Source organism: Gnatocerus cornutus, chromosome 1 (assembly GCF_029298725.1).
Source record: "Gnatocerus cornutus isolate USDA-ARS CGAHR chromosome 1, icGnaCorn1.1, whole genome shotgun sequence".
Classification (NCBI taxonomy): domain Eukaryota; kingdom Metazoa; phylum Arthropoda; class Insecta; order Coleoptera; family Tenebrionidae; genus Gnatocerus; species Gnatocerus cornutus.
In genome coordinates this window covers 15,859,542-15,884,101 of record NC_142233.1, presented here as the reverse complement: position 1 = coordinate 15,884,101, position 24,560 = coordinate 15,859,542, and the positions used below count along the sequence as shown (strand labels likewise).

Here is a 24,560-nt window from a genome sequence, read left to right as displayed (position 1 = left end):
TGTAGTCCATTAAAGCTTGTTTTTATTCTACCATGAAATTCCATGCCAGCACATGGAATCGAAAGATCTATAATAAACTAACAAAAACTTAATTCTAAAGTACACTGTTCTATTTACACAGTAAAAATGAAAAACGTAGTGAAACCACCGAATTTCTGCCTATGTAACAATGAGAAGAAAACACATTTATGTACATTTTTGGCATTTCACAACTCCAATGAATAAAACAAACATGGCTAAGTAAACAATACTTAAAGTCGCTATTTTGACACTTGATGCGCCTATCATAAAAATAATAATATTGCACTTAATTTAACTTAGTACGAAATAGAAAATATCGCTATTCTAAACAATCGTCTAATAATACATGGATAAATATCACAAATCGTTTGGTTAAACCGCTGAAATTCACAGAGCGGCTTGTGGCTGAGAATCGTTTGTTTCGACATTGACGGCGCCGCTGATGGTCGTCACGTGGTTTCCTATGTTCAGAGCTGCCACTTTCGCCCGCTGGTACGCGCTGAGGGTCGTCTGGCCCAGAAACCTGCCAAAAAAGAAAAAGTGTTAGTGGCGCCATCTAGCGTCGATCCGTTCAACTACTCTCTGAGAGTCAAACGTCACTCACTTGATGCACACGTAGATGACCAACAGCGCCACGCTGGCGCTCAGCATCCGGATGTAGCTGTTGTCGTACAACTGGATGACGATCCACGCCACCGCCACGACGACGCACAGTAGCGTGATGACGACGGCGTTGCACCCCCAGTGCTTCGAGGTGAATCCCCGCTCCCAATCCAACTTCGTCGAGCTGCAAACGTCGTACTCGTAGTTGCAAACCTTGCATTTCAGCGCCTCCGTGCTGCCCGAAGAGCTCTCCATCAGCCACCGCCTCAGACACTCGTGGTGGACGCTGGAGACGTCGCCCGTGCATGCGCACGGCTGGATCAGCGGCTCCGTCTTGTCGGCGTCGTAACAAATCCAACACTCCCGCTTATCCAAGAACGCCTCGTCGTCCTTCGCCACCGCTGAAGTGCTCGCGACGAACTCCTGCGGCTTCTGGTCGAGCTTCGCGAGCAACTTCTGCGGGTTGAGGATCCACAGCTCGGACGGCTGCATGCAGTTCCAGAGGACGGCGGGGAACCACACCGCCACGCCGATCTCCACCACGCGGAAGACCACGTGGTGCCAGTTGCGCGAGACGATGGGGACTTTGGTCTTCCAGAATTCCGACAGCGTCTCCGAGAAGAGGAAACCGACGATGGTGATGAGCATGAGGGCTTGGCTGAGGAGGCCGATTCGAGACTGGTGGAGTTGCGAGATGTTGATCTGGGGGCGGAATTCTTCCGGGCGGAGCGGCTCGGACTCCCCGGAGGCGGAGGCGGCGAGCTGGAGCGGTTTACCCACGAAACCGCCGCGGACCTGCAAGAACAACTACTTTTAGCTTCGTGCAATCGATTTGTTCGATAAGAGCAAAACTGCGTTTCACGATTTAAGTACTATTAGCGATAAGAATAATGAGAATATACAGAGTGTAATTCGATCTTTCTTTCTTTTGTTTTTTACCTATTTAATTTCTCACTTCGTTTGTTTCTTTTACTCTCTTTTGTTTTTCGCTTCGTTGATTCTCTGATTTTCTCATTCTTTGCGTCTTTTATTGTATTATTCTTTCAATCTTTGCATCTTTGCTTTTATCTTTCCGTTTTTACTTTCGTTCATTCTCTGAATTTTTTTTATTATTTCTTTCAGATTTAGATTTTTTTTTATTCTTACATTCTTTTTGTCATTGATTTTTTCGGACGTTCTTTCTTCACTTCTTTAGTTTTTTTTCTTCTTTGATTTGTTCAAACTCTGTTTCTTTGTTTCTTTCACTGTTTTGTTTTTTTGATTCTTTGATTCTGACATTCTTTGCGTCTTTAAAAATTTCTTCATTGTTTGCGACCTTTCTTTTTTTGCTTTTGGATTTTTTCCGTCTTTAACTTTTTAATTCTTACGGACTTTCCTTCTTCGCTTCTTTTGTTTTTTACTGATTGGATTAGTTCAGTCTCACTTCCTTTGTTTCTTTCACTCTTTTGTTTTTACTTCGCTGATTCTCTGATTCTCTCATTCTTTGCGTTTTTGATTTTCTTATTCTTTCATTCTTTGCATCTTTGATTATATTATTTTTCCATTTTTCTTGTTTTTACTTTCATTCGTTATGATTTTTAAATTATTTCTTTCAAATTTTGTTTTTATTCCTACATTATTTATGTCGTTCTTTGGTTCTTTCACACTTGTTTCGATTTTAACTTCTTTGATTCGTCCAGTCACTCTTTTGTTTTTGCTTCGTCGATTCTCTGATTCTCTCGATCTTTACGTATTTATTTTTTATACTCTTGTTCTTTTCATCTTCTTTTGATCTTTACATTCTTTCATGTGTTTTAATTATAAGACAATTCCAGAATAAAAAGGAAATTCTAGACAATAAAAAAATCTGAAAACTTCGGATGTAACCTCACTTTTAAAGCCACAATTAGCCAAAAACACTACATTACGTGTTGGTAGCACTGTCACTTTTAAACCATAGCACATTCTTTCTTCACGTCTTTCGTTTTTTCTTCTTTGATTTGTTCAATCTATTCTTCTATGTTTCTTTCAATGTTTTGTTTTGTTGATTCTTTGATTCTCCCATTCTTCTTCGACTTTTTTATTCTTTCATTCTTCGTTATTTACTTCTTTGATTCTAATCTTTTAATTCTTTTGTTCCTTTATTTCTTCATGATTTGCGACCTTTCATTTTTTGCTTTTGGATTTTTTCAGTCTTTAATTTTTTAATTCTTTCGGTCTTTCCTTCTTCGCGTCTTTTGTTTTTTACTGATTTGATTAGTTCAGTCTCACCTCCTTTGTTTCTTTCGCTCTTTTGTTTTTACTTCGCCGATTCTCTGATTCTCTCATTCTTTGCGTTTTTGATTTTCTTATTCTTTCATTCTTTGCATCTTTGTTTTTACTTTCATTCGTTCTCTGATTTTTTAATTATTTCTTTCAAATTTTGTTTTATATTCCTTCATTATTTATGTCGTTCTTTGGTTCTTTCACACTTCTTTCGTTTTGATTCGTTCAGTCACTCTTTTGTTTTTGCTTCGTCGATTCTCTGATTCTCTCGATCTTTACGTATTTATTTTTTTATACTCTTGTTCTTTTCATCGTCTTTTGATCTTTACATTCTTTCAAGTGTTTTAATTATAAGACAATTCCAGAATAAAAAGGAAATTCTAGACAATAAAAAAATCTGAAAACTTCGAATGTAACCTCACTTTTAAAGCCACAATTAGCCAAAAGCACTATATTACGTGTTGGTAGCACTGTCACTTTTAAACCATAGCACTTTCTTTCTTCACTTCTTTGATTTGTTCAATCTATTCTTCTGTTTCTTTCAATGTTTTGTTTTGTTGATTCTTTGATTCTCCCATTCTTCTTCGACTTTTTTATTCTTTCATTCTTCGTTATTTACTTCTTTGATTCTAATCTTTTAATTATTTTGTTCCTTTATTCCTTCATTGTTTGCGACCTTTCTTTTTGTGCTTTTAGATTTTTTCAGTCTTTCATTTTTTAATTCTTTCGGTCATTCCTTCTTCGCTTCTTTCGTTCTTTTGTTTTTTACTGATTTGATTAGTTCAGTCTCATTTCCTTTGTGTCTTTCACTCTTTCGTTTTTGCTTCGCCGATTCTCTAATTCTCATTCTTTGCGTTTTTGATTTTCTTATTCTTTCATGTGTTTTAATTATAAGACAATTCAAGAATAAAAAGAAAATTCTAGACAATAAAAAAAACTGAAAACTTCGAATGTAACCTCACTTTTAAAGCCATAATTGCCCAAAAGCACTTTCTGGTTTCTTTGTTGGTCTCTTTAACCTTATCGTTATTCATTTAGTTTGTCTTTGCTTTTGTTGTTTGGTATTTATTTACTTCTTTACATGTTATCTTTGCGATTTTTTGTAAAATTTGAACTACGTGTAATTCAAGGACTCAAAAGAGACAGTTTCGTAGTGTTAAACTAAAATTTTTCTTTTTTTTTATTTTTTTATTGTTTATTTCCACAGTATCTTCCTCTATTTCCATTTTTTGTAGATTTCCTTGATAAAAGCAAGCACAACAAAAATTAGAAAAAAAAAGTAAAGAAAAGAAAAAATATGACAAAACTTTTGTGTCATTCATCAAAAAAAAAACAAACGAGTCACTACACAGTTAAAAACAAAATTGATTATTTTCTTCCTCATTTGACAGTAGATATCTAAAATTCCGTAAAAAACACCAAAAAAGTGAAAATTTTACAAAATCGATTATCCACAGATCTTGGAGACACCTGTATATACAATGTCATAAACATAAACACTCTGTATATTTGACAAAATTTCATTGTTCACTTTTTCTTCACTTCTTTCGTTTTTTTCTTCTTTGATTCTCTCATTCTTTGCGTCTTTGATGTTTGTATTCTTTCATTCTTCGTTATTTACTTCTTTGATTCAAATTTTTTAATTCTCTCGTTAAGAATAATGAGAATATACAGAGTGTTCCAACAAATTCGTAAGAAAAAACGAATTCCTTTTGCGGTCCCGTCTATCAATAAGGAAACGCGATAACCACATCCGCCGAATTCGCTTTTTAATCGGAGCCCCAGTTCAGTTTTCACCGCTGAAGATGTCGTTTTGTGCGAAATTCTTCGAAGAACCCCACGTCGGCGAAGAGGGTAGATCTCTTTCCCATCCCTTCAGATTCATCCGCCTCCCTCTCTACTGTGTCCTCCTCTTCATCCTCTACTGGTTCCTCTACTGCCCCCTGGTGTTCGTGAAAGTGTACAACTACGCCAAGTACCACTCGCACGCCTGGCCCAACGCATGGCCGTACTACTTCTGGTCAGTCGCCCTCCTCGTCTTCCTCATCCTACTCTCAATCCTCGTCCTCCTCTGGAAACTCTCCGGAAAAGCCAACAAAAACTTCCTCGAGGTCAACTACATCGAGGCCGACAAAGTCTCTTTGATCTCCGACGTGAACAAGAAGTCCCTCGACGAGGAAACGACTAAAATCGACGTGGAGCTGCAGCCCATCCACCAACACCCCCAGGAGGCCGCCGACTCCCCGCCTTTATCCCCGCGCGAGTTGTTCTTCCACGATTTGATCGAAAGCGCCAACAAGTCGTTCAACTCCTCGGTGACGTTGAACAGGAACAGCGGGAACGAGGAGGCGCAGGAGTTCTTCCTCGGGAACGTTTCACCGCCTCATGCGCCGTGCGTTTCCAACGTTTTCATGTTCGTCAATCCGGAGGAAGCGCAAGGGATTGTTAAAGATGTGGCCTGCGAGTGAGTTGAATTGTTGTCATGTGACGTAATAAAGAGTTTGATTGAGTGCGTTGCTTTTATTTGGGGTCGAAAAAAAACGGGATGGCGGGTGACGTGGTAGCGCTGTCTCTGTGAATTAGAGCGAGCAAAACACGAGGTTTCCGTGACGAAGGTTTGTGATCGCTGGTGGCTTTGAAACAGTTGTTGTGCCCGTCTTTATGTTTTCTTTTCTTCGCTTCTTTCGTTAATTTTTTTTAATTTTTTCTTACAATTTGTTACTCAAATTCCCTTTTTTTTTTGTTTTTTCACTCTATTTTCTTTTTTGCTTGTCTTTCGATTGTTTTGAAGCCAACATATGTAAGAAATTCGATACAGTACAGTGGTAGCTTGATTTTTACCTTGTATTTTGACAGAAAATATCTGCAAATTTATTGCTCGCACTTGTTTCTTTGTTTGGAATGAAGACAAAGCCCAGACAGTTTAAGAAATTTGCTTATACAGCCGTGAGCATAAAATTGTGGACATAAAGCTCGTTGATTGTGATAAAGCCTCCTTTACGTGTTCCAAATGACTAATCCCAGAGCTGCATTTTAAATTTGACACCTACAAAAATGACATTTACACGTTTTTATGAGGAACAGAAATTTCGAGAAATTTTCTTATACAGCCGCGAGCACAAAATTTTGGACGATTTTGGTAAAATGTAAAGCTGTCTTTACGTGTTTTTAATCTCATTTCGTTGTCTCAAATTTAATTAATTAAATTATTTGTTTAAATGTGACCATTTCAAATTCCATTTTGTGATTGAGTGATTTGTGTTATACAGTTGCGAGCAAAAAATTCCTTTTTATCGTTTTTTTTTTATTTTTATGATCTTTTATCAGTCTTTCGTTTCCTAGGATTCTTTAGTTTCTTTCTTCTTTTCTTTAATTCATATCCTGACTTTTTCTTGCATTTTGTTTTTGTTTTTGATTCATTGCTTTTGATGCATTCTTCAAAATCTTTTGTTTTTATTCCCTTATTTCGACTCCGAATTGTTATTTTCAAACATTTAAACAATAATTCAATTCAAATTCCTTCTCTTCATTCTTTCTTTTGTTGTTTTTGGTTCCCATATGGTTTGTTTCGATGTTTTCTTCCCTTTTCGTTGATGCATTTTTTGTCCAATTTTTTCTTTACTGTCTTTCTTTCCAATCTTCCCCCGCATTTTTTGGTTTCTTTGTTGGTCTCTTTAACCTTCCTATCATTTATTTCGTTTTTCTTTTTTTGTTTTTTTATATTGTTATATTTTTTTATATCTTTTCATATTTTTATTGTTTGTTTTCACATTATCTTCCTCTATTTCCATTTTTCGTCGATTTTGTTGATCAAAGCTAGCACAACAAAAATTTAGAAAAAAAGTAAAAAAAAAGGGAAAAAAATGAAAAATTAGACAGAATTTTTGTGTTATTCATAAAAAAAACAATACGAGTCTACTGTTATTTCAAAATCGCAAAATCGATTTTTTTCATGGTAATTTGGCAGTCGACATTATTCAAAATTCCGTAAAAAAACATCAGAAAACTGAAAATTTTACAAAATCGATAATCCACAGATCTTAGAGACACCTGTATATACGATGTCATTAACAAACACTCTGTATATATGACAAGATTTCATTGTTATCTACGTAACACTTAGTCAAAGATTGAAGTTCATCTGCCACAGATAACACAAAAACAAAAAAAACGCAAGCAAAAAAGAGAATTCTATAAAATATTCTGTAACCTTGAGGTGCTTCAAAATTTCAAATATTTAAATGCGACAAAACCTCATTTTTTGTGGGCGCCAAATTTGAAATGCGGCTCTGGGATTGGTCGTACAGCAGAGCGAGTTACCCAATGGTGATTCTATTACAACTTGTATTGTTTTTTGTCATATCATGTGATCCACAAAACTTTTATTCAGAGTAGGCTATGAAGAGAAGAGACGAACATAGAAATCGTGTCGGAGTGAAATTTTGTTTTTGACATAACCTTAATTTTTTGATGAAGATTAAAATAAATTAAATGACAGATGTCAAAGTACTGTCAATATTCTCAAAGTCAACCCAAAATAAACATTTTGCGGAATAACATATTGTATTTTGCGATTAGTAAAAAAACTTGACAGTTGCTTGTGGCACCATCTATTTGACTAAATTGACATGAATCCACTACAGGTATCTAACTTATCCCTTTCAAATCCTGCAATTCCCAAAATTGCTCCTTTGTAAAGCGGTAAATCCTCTGCAGGAAAAACGACGCATAGATGGCAACACTGTGTGTTATGTCAAATCGGAATCTTAGCTGTCAAAAACGGCGATTCCGGCCCTGCCTTGACACCACAATGACTCACGCCCACTAACCACAGGTGGCCACGCATTTATACACGTAGGTCGTTGATTGAGCGATTGACACATTGGTCCATTAGCGTAGCAATGTGTGGGGTCATGGATCAATTACTTCCAATTCGCCAGCACGAGCTGTTTTGTTCTCAAAATATGCCAAAAACTGCATGGAGACAATAGATGATACGCCACTGTCGCCGTCACGAAATCGTGTGGTGTAATAAACGACAATAGAAAAAACACGATAATTCTATTATTTAGTTTCTTTCGTAACAAACAATGCTTTAGATAAAGTTGGTAATAATATGTACAATACTTCATTACGTTATCTCGAAAGTCAAACAAAAACCCCAAATAAATATAGACGAGGCTCATTGCCAAGTCAAAAAACAAAAAGTTCCAACGTTGCGTAATTTGTCGGATGTTTCCGCTTCCTTAATTAATTAATTAATTTAGGTTAGTTTAATTAGGTCTCGTATCGCTTTACCACTGTTTTTGCCTTTATCGCGACGCAATTAAAACAAAAACATGTCGTAAATCTTGGGTATCGCATTGTTTTTAATGTTTTTTTTCTCCTACCGCAATCAACATAAAATTAATAACAAAAGGCGATTAAATACGTGCAATTATGCAGATCTGAATATAGGGCGAAATAATAAGACTCGCTCACCTTGAAGAAGACCTCGACGCCGTAGATCAGGAAAAACACGACGACAATGAAGAGCAAAACGGCGTAACACCCATTAAACAAATGACTGTAGAATCGGGGGTCATCCGGGGGCGGCTCCGCCACTGTCGTGGTGATCACTTCCGCCAGCAGCAAGCTGTAGCTGATGATGTTGAACGTGATGAATCCCAGGAGGGACTTGGAGAGGAACTGCGACTTGTCCCAGCGGATTCCTTGCAAGTGAAAGACCTAAACACAGAGAGTTACCTTGGGGGCCCCATAACAGTGCGAAAAGCAATTAGCGACTTTTAAAGGGGCAATAAAAGCGTGACCACAATCGAACGATATTCACCTCGGCCCAGAAGCAGACAATCATCGACGAGCAGGACATCAGAAGGGGGTAATAGGACGAGAGGAGGCTCGACGACCAGCCGTACTCGAACGAGTCCTGAAAGAAACTCGGGGGTAAAGACAGTCAAAGGGTGCGGGTGCGGGTGCTCACCGGTGAGATGAAGTAAGCCCCCCGGATGAGACTGGCGATGCACATAGTGAAGTAAATCGCCTTCTGGGTGGTGATCCTGCAGGCCTTGAGGAACGTGGGGGTCTTCATGCGTTGGTACTCAGACACGACGCACATGATGAGCTGCACGGCGCACACGAGCCCCACGAGGAAGAAGACTCCGCCGATGCCTGCGTGGTAGGGGACGTTGGGGCCGTCGCACAACTCCCCCGTGTAGCGGATGTCGCACATGCAGGTGCCGTTGTTGCATTCGCCCCGGCCCGAGCAGTCTCTGGTACAGGAAGCGCCCAAACCTGCCATTTGGAGCAAATGTCGAAACATATTTTGGTGCCCTGGAACAAAGGGGGTTGGCGGAGGGTGCGAAGACAGGCGGTGGGACTTACCAGTTGCTTAGGGCTTGATCTGCGGGTGATAACTGGAGCTGTAATTAACGTTTTAAGCGCTCGACGCAGGATAAACACTTGAACATAATCGCAAAGAACGTCAGGATTTGACAGATGTCGCCATATTGGAGTTCCAGATTCCGGATGAGGAGCGAAGTTGGCGCAGGAGCAAAACAAACGGACTGGGGAAAGAGGTTACGAACGACATAGAACCGACATTTGAAGCCAACATGTGTTACAAAATCGATACGCAAACAAACCAACCGTTTAAATTGACAGTTGAGATGAGAATTTGAGAAATTTGCTTGTACAGTCGTGAGCATAAAATTTTACGTATAATCTGGTTTTTAGTACTCGCACTGTCAAAAATGCCGCGCTTAGTGACCAATCAAAATGCTGCATTTCAAATTCGCCGCCTACAAATCTACGTTTTCTAACCGTATTCATTGTCTTAAATTAGCAATTATTCTGCACCTTCCTAAAACAAAATTAAGGAGCCAAAGATAAGTTTTGTTGTTGACCTATCTAGTCAAAATTTACTAAATTTGAATCAGTCATAACTCTGTTAATTATTGTCGTACGTGCATTCTGACCCCGGATCCGGAATCTGTGTAAAATTTTGCGTAAAATGAGCACGAATACCGCAAGTTTACTCCAAAATTAAGCGAGATATCAACCTCAGAACAATGACATAAATTTAGTCATAAATTTTTCCGAAAAACTCAGACTTTAGACTTTTGGAAAAATTAAGAACGATTTTGTAAGTAAAAAATCGTGAAAAAAAGGATGTCAGAAACCGTTTTTTTCGATTTGCCTTAGTTTTCAAGAAATTAGGCCTAAATGGTTTCAAAACCTTCAAAAATTTGGCCCTCTAGCGACAACCTAAAAATTCAAACGGCGATTACTCAGTTATTTATTGATGAAAATTAAAAAAATTTGCGGTTTTGAATTCAGCGCGACATTTTCTGTAAAATGAAGCCAAATTTATTGAGTTTACTTAATAATTAAACGAGGCATGAGCCAAAAACTGTTTTGAAGAGGTCATTTTAGAGAGATTTTTAATCACTGTTTTCAAAGTGAAAACGACGTTTAATACCTTTGTGATCTACATCAGTCGAAAGAGGAGCTCAAAATCTATCAACTGGCCAAATCTGAGATTGATCGGACAAATACTTTACGAGTTATGACCAAAAATAAAAAAATTGGAAAAATTTTATCGATTGAGTCGGATTTTTTTTTCGCGAAAAATTGACTATCAAATTTTGGACTTTTGAAAACCTTTTCTGACGTAAAATGAGCCGAGAAAAACAATGGTGCCAATCGCATCTCAATATCTGCATTAGTTTCCGAGATATTTAGCATTAAAAATTAAGAAAAATAAAGAAAAATGAAAATCAACTATCCGAGACTTTGATCGAACCTAACATAGTTATTTGTTGTTAGATGTAAATTTCAAGCTCAGATTTGAAATCCTCGCAAAATTCTGCGTAAAATGAGTATAATAAGACAAATTTGCTCCAGAAATAAATCGAACGAAGATGAAGACACCTCGTTACGCGCAATGAGATCATTTCTTTTGCTGCTGACTGTACATAATGTCCGATCACAAACAAAATGAGCCAAATCTACTTATTTATACAGTCGCGACCAAAGTATTTTGAACATCCTTTAATTTATTTTATGTTTATTGTCATTTCTGACAAAATGGGTTGAATTTCACTTGCCAAATTGACAGCAATGCAGAAACTACACTCAGAATGTCAAAATCTCCAACCAATGACGTTCAAAATAATTTGGTCGTTTTTTTTTCAAATATTTTAATGTTACGCCACTGGTGGAAATGTCATAAAAGTCACGCCACTGGCTCCGGTTTCTGCTTGAGCTTTCCAACAAGATTTTAAAGCAATTTTTCATTTTTTTTTGTCAAAATATAGTCATAGAACCAAAAATTGACTTCATATGAAGCTCAGGAGACAAAAATCCTGTTTTAAACAAGAGCTTTTTTTGGAAAACAAATTGATAATATTTAAATTTTGCGCCAGAAAATTACAAATCATAGATTTTTTTAATTTAAATATTATAAATCGGCTATTCAGGACCTTGGTGGACGTGCAAACACAGAAATTTGTTTTTTTACGTTAAACCAAAAAGAGAGTGTGCTTCCTCTAGCGGGAATAACCACTTTTATCTGGTGTATTGGCAGCGGCGCGAAGTTATCCGACAGTGTCAAATTCGTAATGGCGGCTGTGCTGTGAATTTCGTGCTTTCCATTTTACGCGTCCTCAGCATAATATCATGCCTGCAAATTAATTCTTGAAGTTCACCAAAAAACGAGAAGCCCCGGATGTGATAAGTTTTCTGTACTTGAGTGTAGACGTATGTCTGTTTGGTGGCTTAATCCTGCGAACAAACTAGCTGTTTTACCTCCATAGCTTGTGTTGATGTTCAGGTAAGCGCCCTCTCAAAAATGTCTGAGATCGTGTACCCCGCGGGTTGTCGCCCCATAAGCGACGACTTGGGCCCCGATGAGTTGATCCGCCGTTTGAAAACTCTCGCGCACACCCTCCAAGCCATGGGGCAAGACGAGGGGGCCTACCAACAGTACATCCCTTTGGCGCTCCACTTGGCGGAGGAGCAGTTCTTGTCGCATCCCTCCAGGGACGTGCAGTTGCTGATTGCCTGCTGCATCGCGGATGTGTTGAGGGTCTACGCCCCCGACGCCCCTTACAAAGACGCCGACCAGGTGAAGACGATTTTCCTGTTTCTGATCACGCAGCTGTCGGGGCTGAAGGACCCCAAAGACGCCGCGTTCAAAAGATACTTTTACTTGCTGGAGAACTTGGCCTACGTCAAGTCGTTTAACATGTGCTTTGAACTAGAAGACTGCCAGGAGATCTTCTGCGCGCTGTTCCACCTCATGTTTAAAATCGTCAACGACGAGCACTCTGGCCGCGTCAAAAGCTTCATGCTCGACGTCCTCTGCCCGCTGATCACCGAAAGCGACATGGTGAGCAACGACCTCCTGGACATCATCCTCATGAACATCGTCGAGCCCAACAAAACCCAACGCAAGAACGCTTATTTGCTCGCGAAGGAGCTCATCGTCAAGACCTCCGACACCCTGGAGCCCTACATCCAAGCCTTCTTCAACCACGTCCTCATCCTGGGCAAGGAAGACAAGAACCTCCAGATCTGCGGGAAAGTCTACGACTTGATCTACGAGCTGAACCACATCTGCCCGCAGATCCTCGTCGCCGTTCTCCCCCAGCTCGAATGCAAGCTCAAGAGCCCCCTTGAAAACGAGCGCCTGGGCGCTGTGGCGCTCCTCGCCCGCATGTTCAGCGAGAAGGACTCGGAGCTTGCCCGCCGCCACGGCTCTCTCTGGCGCGCCTTCCTCGGCCGTTTCAACGACATTTCTCTGCAAATCCGCACCAAGTGCGTCCAGTATTCCATGCATTTCCTCTTGAACCACCCGGATCTCCGCAAAGACATCACCGACACCCTCAAGATGCGCCAGCACGACTCAGAGGAAAACGTGCGCTACGAAGTCGTCATGGCGATCGTCACCACTGCCCGCCGCGACTTCCAAGTCGTCTCCGACTCGGAGGATCTTCTGGAGTTCGTCAAAGAGCGCACGCTGGACAAGAAGTTCAAAATTAGGAAAGAAGCCATGTCGGGGTTGGCGCTCATCTACAAGAAGCATCTGAGCGACCCGGACGTCCCTAACGCGACGAAGAAGGCCGTCACTTGGATCAAAGACAAGATTCTTCACGGGTACTACATGGCGGGGATGGAAGACAGGTTGCTGGTGGAGCGGCTATTGAACACTTGTTTGGTTCCGTACCAACTGCCACCCGCCGAGAGGATGAAGAAGTTGTACCATCTCTTAGGGACGGTGGACGAGCACGCCACCAAGGCCTTCATGGAGCTGCAGAAGAACCAGTTGTGCGTACGAAAGTTGGTGTTGGAGTGGCTGGAGCTGCACCGGAGGGCCGCCAACGCTGACGTGCAGAAGGAGATGGCGGCTAAGGTCCAGTCGCTGTCCAGGTAGCTACGTCATTTTAGTTTTTTTAGTTGGTAGCACTGTCTCTCCCTTTGCAGATGCCTCCCTGAGCCCGTGAAGGCGCACGAGTTCCTCACGAAGTTCAGCAGCCACTTGAAGCGCGACCAGGCGCTCTTCGAGACGATGGAGACGGTGGCGCGTCCCTCGGTGAGTTGCCAAGAGTGTTCGGAGGCCACAGCCGCCGTTCTGAAGAAGTTGGGACAACCGGTGATGACAAATCTTTACTACAACACGGTGAAAATGCTCCTCGAACGCATCAGTTCGGTGATGATCGACCACGAGGCCGTCAAGCTTCTGGTGGGGTACGTAGAAGACTGCCTGAAAGGAGGCAACACGATAGATGAAGTCGGATTGCATCCGGCGACGGCCGGAGATAGAGGCTTGAAGCTCCTGGTGATGTTGAGCGTTGTGTTCCCTTGTCATTTCCACCATACCGACGTCCTGGAGCAGCTGATGGAGTTGTTGAAGTTGGAGGACGAGAACGTGGCGCCGTTGGTGTTGTCGGTGTTCACGTTCCTGGGAAAATACCGGTGTTTATGTGAGTCGGATTGAACACGTTGTGGGCGTGGTTTACCCCATTTTTTTTACAGACGAGCAGTTTCCGGAGATCATGGAGAATTTAGCGCCGATTTGTAAGACTTTAGCGCAGACGGGCACCCCCAAGCAGGCGAAGGGAGCTATACATTGTATTTATAAGAACATGCCGGCGCTGCACGAGCACTTGTTTCCGGATATTTTAAACAGCGTCAAAGAGAATCTTTGTCCGGAGTCGCCGCATTACAGAACCGCCATCGTGACGTTGGGACACATCGCCTTCAACGTCCCCGAGAGGTACAAAGTCCAAATAAAAAACATCGTCTCCAGAAAGGTACGTTCCTCCAACACCCCCAAGTTCCAATACCACCATCACCTTTCAGATCGTCAAAGAACTGCTAGTTAAAGAAGTCGGCGACCGCGACATCGACATGTCCGACTCGGAGGTGTGGTGCCCGGAAGAGGACCTCCCGGAGGAAACGCGCTGCAAAATCGAAGGCCTCAAGGCGATGGCGCGCTGGCTCCTCGGTCTCAAACAAGACACGGCGTCCGCGCAGAAGACTTTCAGAATGTTGAACGCTTTTATTTTACACAAGGGCGACCTTCTTCAGTCGGGGAAACTTCTCAAAGCGGAGATGTCGTGGCTGCGGTTAGCCGCGGGGTGCGCCATGTTGAAAGTTTGCGAACAGAAAGGTGTGGGGGACCAGTATACGGCCGAACAGTTTTACAATCTGTCGCAGTTGATGGTCGACGAGGTGAAGCAAGTTAGGGAGACGTTCGCCGCCAAGTTGCACAAAGGCCTCAGCAAAGGTAAGGTTTTGCCGGGCGTGTGTCGGAACTCGACGTTCAAACGTCATGAAGACGACGGATGGTAGGGAATGACGGATATTAAGACATACGTTCATACAAATTCTTACGGTCAATTAAGGTTGAAAGTGTTGCAGTCAAGTGCGTATCGAACCAAGGGCACTCTGGTTTTTACACGGTTACTTCAGGGACTGTCTTATTTACTGCTAATTTTTTATACCGGTACTTTAAAGGCTCTCTCATCTACAACTAATTTTTGACACCGTTACGTTATGGACTGTCTTACTTACAACTAATTTTTGACGCCGTTACGTTATGGACTGTCTTACTTACTATTTTTTTTACAACGTTACTTTACGGACTGTCTTATTTACAACTAATTTTTTACACCGTTACTCCAAGGACTCTTATTTACAACTAATGTTTTACACTGTTACTTCAGGGACTGTCTTATTTACAACTAATTTTTTATACCGTTACTTAGGGACTGTCTTATTTAAAACTAATCTTTTACACCGTTACTTTAGGGACTGTCTTATTTACAACTAATCTTTTACATTATTACTTTAGGGAATGTCTCATTTAGGAGTTATTTTTTACACGGTTACTCCAAAAACTGTCTTATTTACATGGTTACTTTAGGATCTGTTTTATTTACAACTAATCTTTTACCCTGTTACTCCAGGGACTGTCTTATTTACAACTAATCTTTTACACCGCTACTTTAGGGACTGTCTTATTTAGGAGTTATTTTTTACTTAGGTACTTCAGGAACTGTCTTATTTACAACTAATTTTTTACACCGTTACTTTGGGGATTGTCTTATTTACACGGTTACTTTAGGAACTGTCTTATTTGCACGTTTACTCTGGAAACTCTCTTATTTTCAAGTTATTTTTACGCGGTTACTCCAGGAACTGTCTCATTTACAACTATTTATTACATCGTTACTCCAGGTATTGTCTTAGTTACACGGTTACTTTATGAACTTTCTTATTTACACGGTTACTTTTGGAACTGTCTTATTAACAACTATTTTTTACACCATTACTTTAAGGACTATCTTATTAAAAAAACTAATCTTTTACACTGTTACTTTACGGACTGTTTTATTTACGAGTTATTTTTTACACGGTTACTCCAGGAACTGTCTTATTTACAACTATTTTTTACATCGTTACTTCAGGGACTGTCTTATTGACAACTAATTTTTTACACAGCTACGACTTATTTTTTACACGGTTACTCCAAAAACTGTCTTCTTTACATGGTAACTTTAGGAACTGTTTTATTTACAACAAATCTTTTACACCGTTACTTTAGGGACTGTTTTATTTACGAGTTATTTTTACACGGTTACTCCAAAAACTGTTTTATTTGCATGGTTACTTTAGGAACTGTTTTATTTACAACAAATCTTTTACACCTTTACTCCAGGGACTTTTATTTACAACTAATCTTTTACACTGTTACTTCAGGGACTGTCTTATTTACAACTAATTTTTTACACCGTTACTTTGGGGACTGTCTTATCTACAACTAATCTTTTACACTGTTACTTTAGGGAGTGTTTTATTTACGAGTTATTGTTTACACGGTTACTTCAGGAACTGTCTTATTTACCACGAACTTTTACACCGTTACGTCAAAGACTGTCTCATTTACGAGTTATATTTTACACAGTTAATCCAGGAACTGTCTTACTTACACAGATACTCCAAGAACTGTCTTATTTATAACTACTTTTTGACACTTCCTCCAGGGACTGTCTTATTTATAACAATTTTTTTACCCCGTTACTTTAGGGTCGTCGTATTTAGGAGTTTTTTTCACGGTTACTGCAGGAACTGTCATATTTACACGGTTACTTTCGGAACTGAAATGTTTTACACTGTTACTCTAGGGACTGCCTTATTTTCAACTAATCTTTTACACCGTTACTTTAAGCATTTTTTTTACATCTAATTTTTGACACCGTTACTTTAAGGGCTGTCTTACTTACAACAAATTTTTTTACGATGTTACTTTATTGTCTTTACTGTCTTATTTACAACTAATGTTTTACACCGTTACTTAACTCATTTAGGAGTTATTATTTTTTACACGGTAACTTCAGAAACTGTCTTATTTATAACTATTTTTCACGCCGTCAATTTAGAGACTGTCTTATTTTAAGACTGTTATTACTTTAAGGACTGTCTTATTAAAAAACTAATCTTTTATACCGTTACTTTAGGGACCATTTTATTTATGAGTTATTTTTTACACGGTTACTCAAGGATGATTAATCAAACTGTCTTATTTACAACTAATTTTTACATCGTTACTTCAGGGACTGTCCTATTTACAAGTATTTTTTTACACAGTTACAAGTAATTTTGTACACGGTTATTGCAGGAACTGTCTTATTTACAACTAATTTTTTATATCGTTACTTCTGGGACTACCGTATTTACACGGTTACTTTAGGAACTGTCGTATTTTCACGGTTACTCCAGGAACTGTCTGATTTACACAGTTACTCTAGGAACTGTCTTATTTACACAACTACTCCAGAAACTGTCGTATTTGCACGGTTACTCCAGAAACTGTCTTATTTACATAGTTACTCCAAGAACTGTTTTTACAACGGTTTACCTCAAAACGGACAACTGTCGATTTCTAGTGACGACTGTCAAATCAGACATTTGCAACCTAAACCGACTGTAGCCGCCTTGCGAACGTATGTCTGAACTCGACGCTCAAACGTCAAATCCCCCACAAAAGTTACCGGATGACAGATATGAAGACATACGTCGGCCAACTAGATAAAACTCTTCCTTCTTCCAGGTTTGCCGAGCAAGTGCTTGCCCCTGGACTTCATGGGCTACTACGCCCTCGCCGGCCGCGAAACCGAATCTCGGCTACGAACGGTAATCAAGAATTACATGCTGGCGGACATCAACAGACGAAGAGACTACGTGAAGACTTTGACGATGGGAGCGGGCCAAGCCGACAAGGCGATGAGCCAGCTGCCGTACATTCTGCCGGATTACATGTTGGTATTTTCGGTACCAATTTTAGCCCACGATCCGGCTTTGACGCGATGGGACGACGTTCAAGATTTGATCAGAGCCAAACAGTGTCTGTGGTTCATTCTGGAGCCGCTGGTGACGAAGAGCGACTACTTTAGCTACGGATTTTACAAGAGTCTGATCGAGAGGATGAAGAACCACAAGGACGCGGTCAGACCCGACGACGACAGCATCAATTATGTGAGTGTTGAGTTGGTAGTACTGATTGGGGTTGACACGGGTTTGTAGAAAATCTGGGCGCTGTGCGACTTGGCCTCCGGGTTGCTCCTGAAGAAGACGACCAATTACGATTTGAAGGATTTCCCCTCGGAGACGAGGATCCCGACGATGTACTTCTCGCCCCAGCCGGACTTTGTGAACACGCGCGTTTTCCTACCTCCAGAGCTGCAGTACCAACCTAACAAAAAAACGAATATTACTCTTTCGATGTTGAACGCAGAGAAACAAGCGAAGAAAAAGGTGAAGAAAGTGGAAGGATGCGGCCCGTTAGGGACGGACGTGCAGGTGAGAACTCGTTTGTTTGGTTTCTTCGGCTTTTACCTCTTGTTCTTGTACATAGCTTACATTTACTGGGGGAATAGACGCACAGGTATGTTAGTTGTGCGGTGTTTATGGGTCTGATTGAGGCGCCGTTTCGGCCATCAACTTTTCCAATATCGTGTGATCAATATTGTTTGTAATCGAGTCAGCCTTGCAAATTAATTTGTCGATGTGTCTTTGATAGATTCGTACTGATAGCTGTCAAATGGCTGTCAGCTGCAATGCCAAAAGTGGGCAAATAGCGAATCAACGTTGAAGGCGTTCTTCCATTCTGTGTCTAACACCTTCTGGAATTTCTTTTGATCCTCTTTTGCCGCTAGATTTACCTATTTTCACAGTTTCGGTTGCCAAAGTTCAATGGCGGATCGCTAGTATGAATTGCAGATAGACATACGGATTCATTTTCATAGATGACTCGATTACAAACAATAATGATCACAAGATATTAACAAAAACTATCCAATATACTGACTTTTTTTTGCATGCACTGAGTTTTAGTGTGCATATTATGGAAAATTAGTTATGGCAAAGACGGCGCTTGTAGAAATTTTGTCAGAAATAGTTCTGACTATGTCCAAGGGAGGCGCTAATAAAAGAAACTTGTAATACAATTTCCCAACTTCATTTTTGGTTTATGTACAAAATAGTATATACAGAGTGTTTGCATATCCCATATGTTTTCATTAGAATCGAAGTTATGTAAGTTGCACAGTGAGGTGACATATACAGGGTGTACCCGAATAAAGTGCAAAGATTTTAACCCCAATATCGGACACCGCTGTAGATAACGATTCTGCAAAAAAAATTGAAATTTGATTGGGGCAAAACCCCCTCGAATTACCCGTTATTCGACGCTTATGGTACCGAATTCGGCAACTGATTCCCAAAGACTGCAAAAACCGTTTTTAGGCGACTTAAATGGAAAATGGAATTTTTAGACCTCAAAAGCGGCCTAAAAGTTAGTCTTTTTGGGCCGCAAACATTTTTGACCGATCTATGGTGGCGCCATCTATCCATAGTTTTGCATATTACATCACGATACCGATATTACCCCCAATTTTATAATTATTTGTGTAAAATCAAATCGACAAACTGCTGTAAAGTGCAACAAAGACGTGTTGAATTATTGAAAATGAACATGGATAGCATTGCTGCTGCAACATCAAATTCATATAAATTGTGAAGCTACACATTCCGAAACTGCAAATGTAAATAAAGAAAATATGAACTTTTCTGAAGGATTCATAACTATTTACATTTATTCAGTTGTTATAAATGATTAGATCAATAAATCATAAATAAAAATTAATTAACTTGTAAATTTAATGATGTCGCCTAAAAAATCTTGTGTATCACGGCCAAAAAGTGCCATTTTGCTTGCGGCTATCGCCTCGGCCATTAAAAAAAGACTCGGCCAAAAAAGAAACACTTTTTGGTCTTGGTACACAAATAACTATTACGCTCGCTCTTATCATACTTGTTTAACTTTCACTTAATTGATGGTTTTAAAAACAAAATTTTTAAAAGTGCTTATTGCGAAAAATTAATTTGTTTGTAATAAATTAAGCCCTCAAAAGGGCCGATCTTTATTTTGATTGGTTTGGAAAATGATTTTTTCCGATTCACTTTGTGGATTAAACTGAAATTTTAATTGGAAACGAAATACTGAAAAAAGTAACTGAAGTAATTACGAAAAATGTTCAAATGCCCTTTTCGGCCAAAAAGTTTAATACAACTCTTGTGCGTTAATCATTTTACAGCGCTCAATCAAACTGATTTCGCGCAATAAAATGTAAGTTACCACACGCGACTGTAAATAACTATTTCAGTCTTCTGTCTGTGATATTTCGATACATTTATATTTAGAAAAAACGAAAAAAATCTGTATTTTTGCTTATTTTTTTATACGCAACTCAAAATCTTTGTATGATAAAAAATAATATTCACATTGTACACTACCGCTTAAAAGTATTTGCCCACTTAAAAATTATTAATTATTAATTAATAGTTGGATTAATTCTTTTGCGATTTCAATCATTGCATGCGTTTCCACACCTAACTTAAATTCTACAAAACTGTCACTAATTTTTAGAGAAAAACTTGAAGAACAATTAAATTTCCGCAACCACAAATTAAAGAAGTTTTGTTGTCAAACACTTTCTCGATATTAAAAAAACTGTAAACCTCAATCAACACTTTCGTTTTTGCATTTCTTGGATTGTGAAAATATGTGAAACGATAACTTTTTCAAAATTTCTAAAAGTTCATTAAAAAATAAAAAAATTGATAATTTCTAAAACATCAAAAAAAGAAAACAATTGCTGTTAGCATCAATGAAGTATATAAACATGAAAACAAAAAACGCCTAAGAAAAGCCGAAGAAAGAAATTATTTTGGAGTTACTTAAAAAAATGTTGGTGGGCAAATACTTTTGAATGGGAGTGTATTTTGATCGTGCTTATCAAACATAATCTAACACCTTCGTTTTTTGACTCGACCTAATTAGATAAACAGATGAGTTCTAATAAAAATCAACTGCTTTTGGGGGTTTGTTGCTTGTCATTACAAAATAGTGTGTTACTGAAGTTCAGTCTTTCTTTAATTAGTTAATAATACAATAAACTAAAAATAAAGCGTAATTGTATTTTATTTTTCATTCTAAAAATGGAGAAAATACTTGAAAAATGTTACATAACTTACATAACTTCGATTCTAATGAAAACATATGTGCATATGCAAACACTCTGTACATACAGGATGTACCCGAATAAAGTGCAAAGATTTTAACCCCAATATCAGACAAAGCAGTTTGACATATTAGCCAAATTTCGCGTTCCGAAACGTCACTGTTTCCGAGAAAAAATGATTAAAGCTTTCTGCAGAAACTCGTGGGCGCCATTGAGGTCTATTAGGGTGGGTCAGTTCATTGTCAAGTTCAGTCCAGGCCATCAAGAAGTTGGGAATAAAAACGTTAATAAACAAGTGGCAAAAAATGTTCTTATCGAAGTGCCAGTCAGTTTAACATTAATCGAGGTAGAGAAATGTGGGTTTTACAGTGCCAATTTTGAATTATTTTGAGTTAGATTTTTTTTATTCTTTATCAGTGTTTTTTTAAAAGTGTTGTGATTAACCTAAAGATTTGAAAACTGTTTTCTTTACGGATTAAACTGAATTGGATCGGCCAATGGAGGGCATTTGAACATTTTTCGTTTGATATTGGGGTTAAAATCTTTGCATTTTATTCGGGTACACCCTGTATATTTTGTACATAAACCAAAAATAAAGTTTGAAAATTGTATTACAAGGTTTCTTTTATTAGCTCCCTCGGACATAGTCAGAACCACAAGGTGTTTATAAATGTTTCTAGCATCAAGGGTGCCGCTTTGTTGTCATAGTGAATATAACTATTTGCGATGTTAATTACTTGAATGATGTTTCAGTTACAGTTTTGTGTCCAAAGTTTTGATTTTAACGTTTTAAACCACAACTAGAACAGTTTGTTTCTCAAAACTTACTTTGCTCGATGTTTGAGGTTAGCTGCAAATGTCAGTTGAAAAGTCGAAACCCACATTTATAACGAGCGGCAAATTTCTTTGACATTTCACGCCACCCTTGATGCTAGAAACATTTCTAAAAACCAGACAAAATTTCTACAAGCGCCGTCTTTGCCATAACTAATTTTCCATAATAAACACACGCACGTTAAAAAATCTGAATATTGGATAGATTTTGTTAATATCGAGTTTAAAAACGTATATTTTCGAAAAGTTAGTTATGGCCGAGACGGCGCCTCATAATTGTCTTCGTTTTGGTAAAATGTTGTGTTGATTTAAGCCGTCCGAAGCGTCCGAGACCAAAATCCAACTGCCAGGTTTGGAGGACGAGCTTGACGAACCTCCCGTGAAAAAGCTGCGGGAGAGGATAAAAGTAGACGTGGACAAGTGAGTGAGGTGTACATAGTGCGAGAGTGCTCGAGATCTCCCAAAGTAACAGTGCTTTGTTTTTATTAAGTCTTTTATTGTGTTAGTGACTAGTTTTTACCACCTTCCCATTCATGTAAACACGTTTACGATGAGTAGAAGTTAGGATTTATTTCGATTTCGTTCTGGAATTTGTTGTTTTAAGACATGCTTTTAAATTATGAGTTTTACACGAACGGTTCTAGATATTTATGAAGAGTTATTTTTGTATGCGGGGTGCGTGACCATTCCAGTTGACGGCCCTTTTCGCTATTTTCTGCTGTTTATATGTTATGCTTATTTCAATTGTAGCAAGGTGTAAAAATTATCAACTCAGTTTAATTGTATTTATAACTTTGTAATTTGCCTGAAGCATCCAAGGATCATAGAAAATGGTTATCTATTTTTTTGGTATACATTTTGTACTAAGTAACTTGTACTAAATTGTGTTACAATTATAAAATAAACCATTGTCTACATTACAGAACTCTTTATTACCCACAACAAAAAGTGAGGTTAACTCCCACCCCTACCAACACAAAAACAACAGAGCCTCCCTTTACTACAAATAAATAAATTCCCTACTTATTTAATATTTGGATACCGCGCCAACAGAATATTCAACTGTTTCGACGACAACCTCTTCTCTCCAGGGCTCAGGACCCCCCGAGCCTCCCGTTCTTTCCTCAGCTTGGTCTGCTCAAGATGCTTCAAATAACACTTCTGAAAGGCCTCCATTTCTTTGCTACACGGAGTTTGGTTAAAATCGTTCGTTTTGAAACACGCGAAAAGAACAGACATCTCGTAGATGCAGCACACGTCGGAGGTGTTGTCCCCCTTCCCGGAAACTCGCGGTTTTAACTTCAAGGGAAGAATTTCCTGGAATGGGACCGGTTCCTTGGGGTTGCCGCGGGCGGCGAACAGGGCGGCGGCGGCTCTCATGGCTGCGACGTGAAAAACTGAGAAAGTTCTAAGAAAATAGGTTAATTTGAGGTTATGTCACCGGTGTGAAGATAGGCGGGTTTGGTTAGGCAACCATGCAAACTTGTCATGTTTGAATTTTGAATATTTAAAAAATGTGCGCAAAACTGTTACGACGTTTCTTTAGACAAAAATAGGAAGATTAATTGGCGTAAGTCGGTTTTGCACTCGAAAACCGTCCAATCTCACAAATATTAGGTTTTTATTGGTCAAAACGGCCGCGATGGTGTTAGTTACGACACGAATTTTGCGAGAAAGTCTGTATTGGCTTCATTGTTACAATTCGTTTGTTATTTTCAGATGATCGGGTTTTGCTGTGACATAGGGTGCGATTTTGGTTCTCTAACGATAATTATCGGTACCGAGAATTTCGTTTGTTTACATCACGTGACCATTTTATTTCTCTGTTTTACCGGTCCCGTGGACGAAATTTTGCCAAAAGAGCGACACTATTCTATGACTTAAGTCTGCCTTAACACAATGCATGCCGTTTTGGCTCTCAAACGATAAATAAATATTTTTGTTAGTAATTTATCAGAGATCTCAATGAGGTTGGTAATTTGGTTCTCCCTAACACGTCAAGCGCTGTTGCCACATCTTTTTGTTAAACGCTAACTTCAAGTGTATTTTGAAAAGTTAATATCTAACCTAACAAGTGTCGCAGAGCATGTAAACCTGCAATTTAAACCTTCAAGAAGCCTTTTTATAATGATAACAATATTTGTTTTTGTGAACCATCGCACGAAGCAGTGTATTTTTTTCGATTTCTGACGTCCGCCGTTACAAAAGTTGGCCTGATAGTTTTTTATCTGTTATATGCCGGTAATGAGTAACGAAGAGAAGTATCTCTTGGGTGTTACTTAACATTTACGAAAACTTCGCTCCTCAGGTTTGATTTAACAAGGATTTATCGCCAATCTTCCGATTCCGGTTCAAGTTTGGTCAAGTGTGTTACTCTTTTTGAAGCATGTGCAATTTGGCTTAATTTTATTCCTTTCGCAAGAACGGGGAATAGAAGCGTTAAGTCAGGAATCGTTTAAAAGGCAACTCCGTAAAAGTTGATACATTCAATCTTCCCTACGAATAGTAAAAAATATCTCATTTTAGAAAATAGATAATAGATAACATTTCTATTTCAGTTTAGTGAATTCTTTAAAAACACAATGAATAACTTGATGTCATGTGAGAACCTGACCTGACTTCGCACACACCAGTGGCGACTCGCAATATGAGGCAAATTAGGCTGCGCCTCACCACTTTTGTATCTGGCAAATTTAAAATCATACTACATTTATTATTACACTTTTGTATATAAATTTAATATTAATGATCACTTATTATAATCATAACCCT

The 24,560-nt window shown here is 39.0% G+C and overlaps 3 protein-coding genes across 4 annotated transcripts; 1 reads left to right on the top strand and 2 right to left on the bottom strand.

Annotated features, from left to right (window-relative positions):
• LOC148180516 (uncharacterized) lies at positions 1-9,410 on the bottom strand. The gene is made up of 6 exons (XM_088036758.1): positions 9,250-9,410; positions 8,849-9,198; positions 8,699-8,794; positions 8,350-8,595; positions 626-1,419; positions 1-544 (listed from the first exon to the last, which is right to left on the bottom strand). The coding sequence occupies exons 2-6, from the start codon at positions 9,185-9,187 to the stop codon at positions 409-411; spliced, it is 1,611 nt and encodes a 536-aa protein (XP_087892884.1). The 5' UTR covers positions 9,188-9,198; positions 9,250-9,410; the 3' UTR covers positions 1-408.
• A 2,060-nt stretch (positions 9,411-11,470) lies between these two features.
• pds5 (cohesin associated factor B pds5) lies at positions 11,471-22,705 on the top strand. 2 transcript variants are annotated; one of them, XM_088035203.1, is made up of 8 exons: positions 11,471-13,296; positions 13,351-13,850; positions 13,903-14,180; positions 14,230-14,656; positions 17,483-17,907; positions 17,956-18,231; positions 18,287-18,316; positions 22,102-22,705. In XM_088035203.1, exons 1-8 carry the CDS (start codon positions 11,717-11,719, stop codon positions 22,210-22,212), a joined length of 3,627 nt encoding a protein of 1,208 aa, XP_087891329.1. In that variant the 5' UTR covers positions 11,471-11,716; the 3' UTR covers positions 22,213-22,705. The 2 variants fall into 2 exon arrangements, with proteins under 2 accessions (XP_087891329.1, XP_087891337.1); XM_088035211.1 differs by lacking the exon at positions 18,287-18,316.
• LOC148180514 (small ribosomal subunit protein mS37) lies at positions 22,697-23,272 on the bottom strand. Its single transcript, XM_088035224.1, has one exon. It carries the CDS (start codon positions 23,166-23,168, stop codon positions 22,812-22,814), a length of 357 nt encoding a protein of 118 aa, XP_087891350.1. The 5' UTR covers positions 23,169-23,272; the 3' UTR covers positions 22,697-22,811.
• Positions 23,273-24,560: the final 1,288 nt, after the last annotated feature.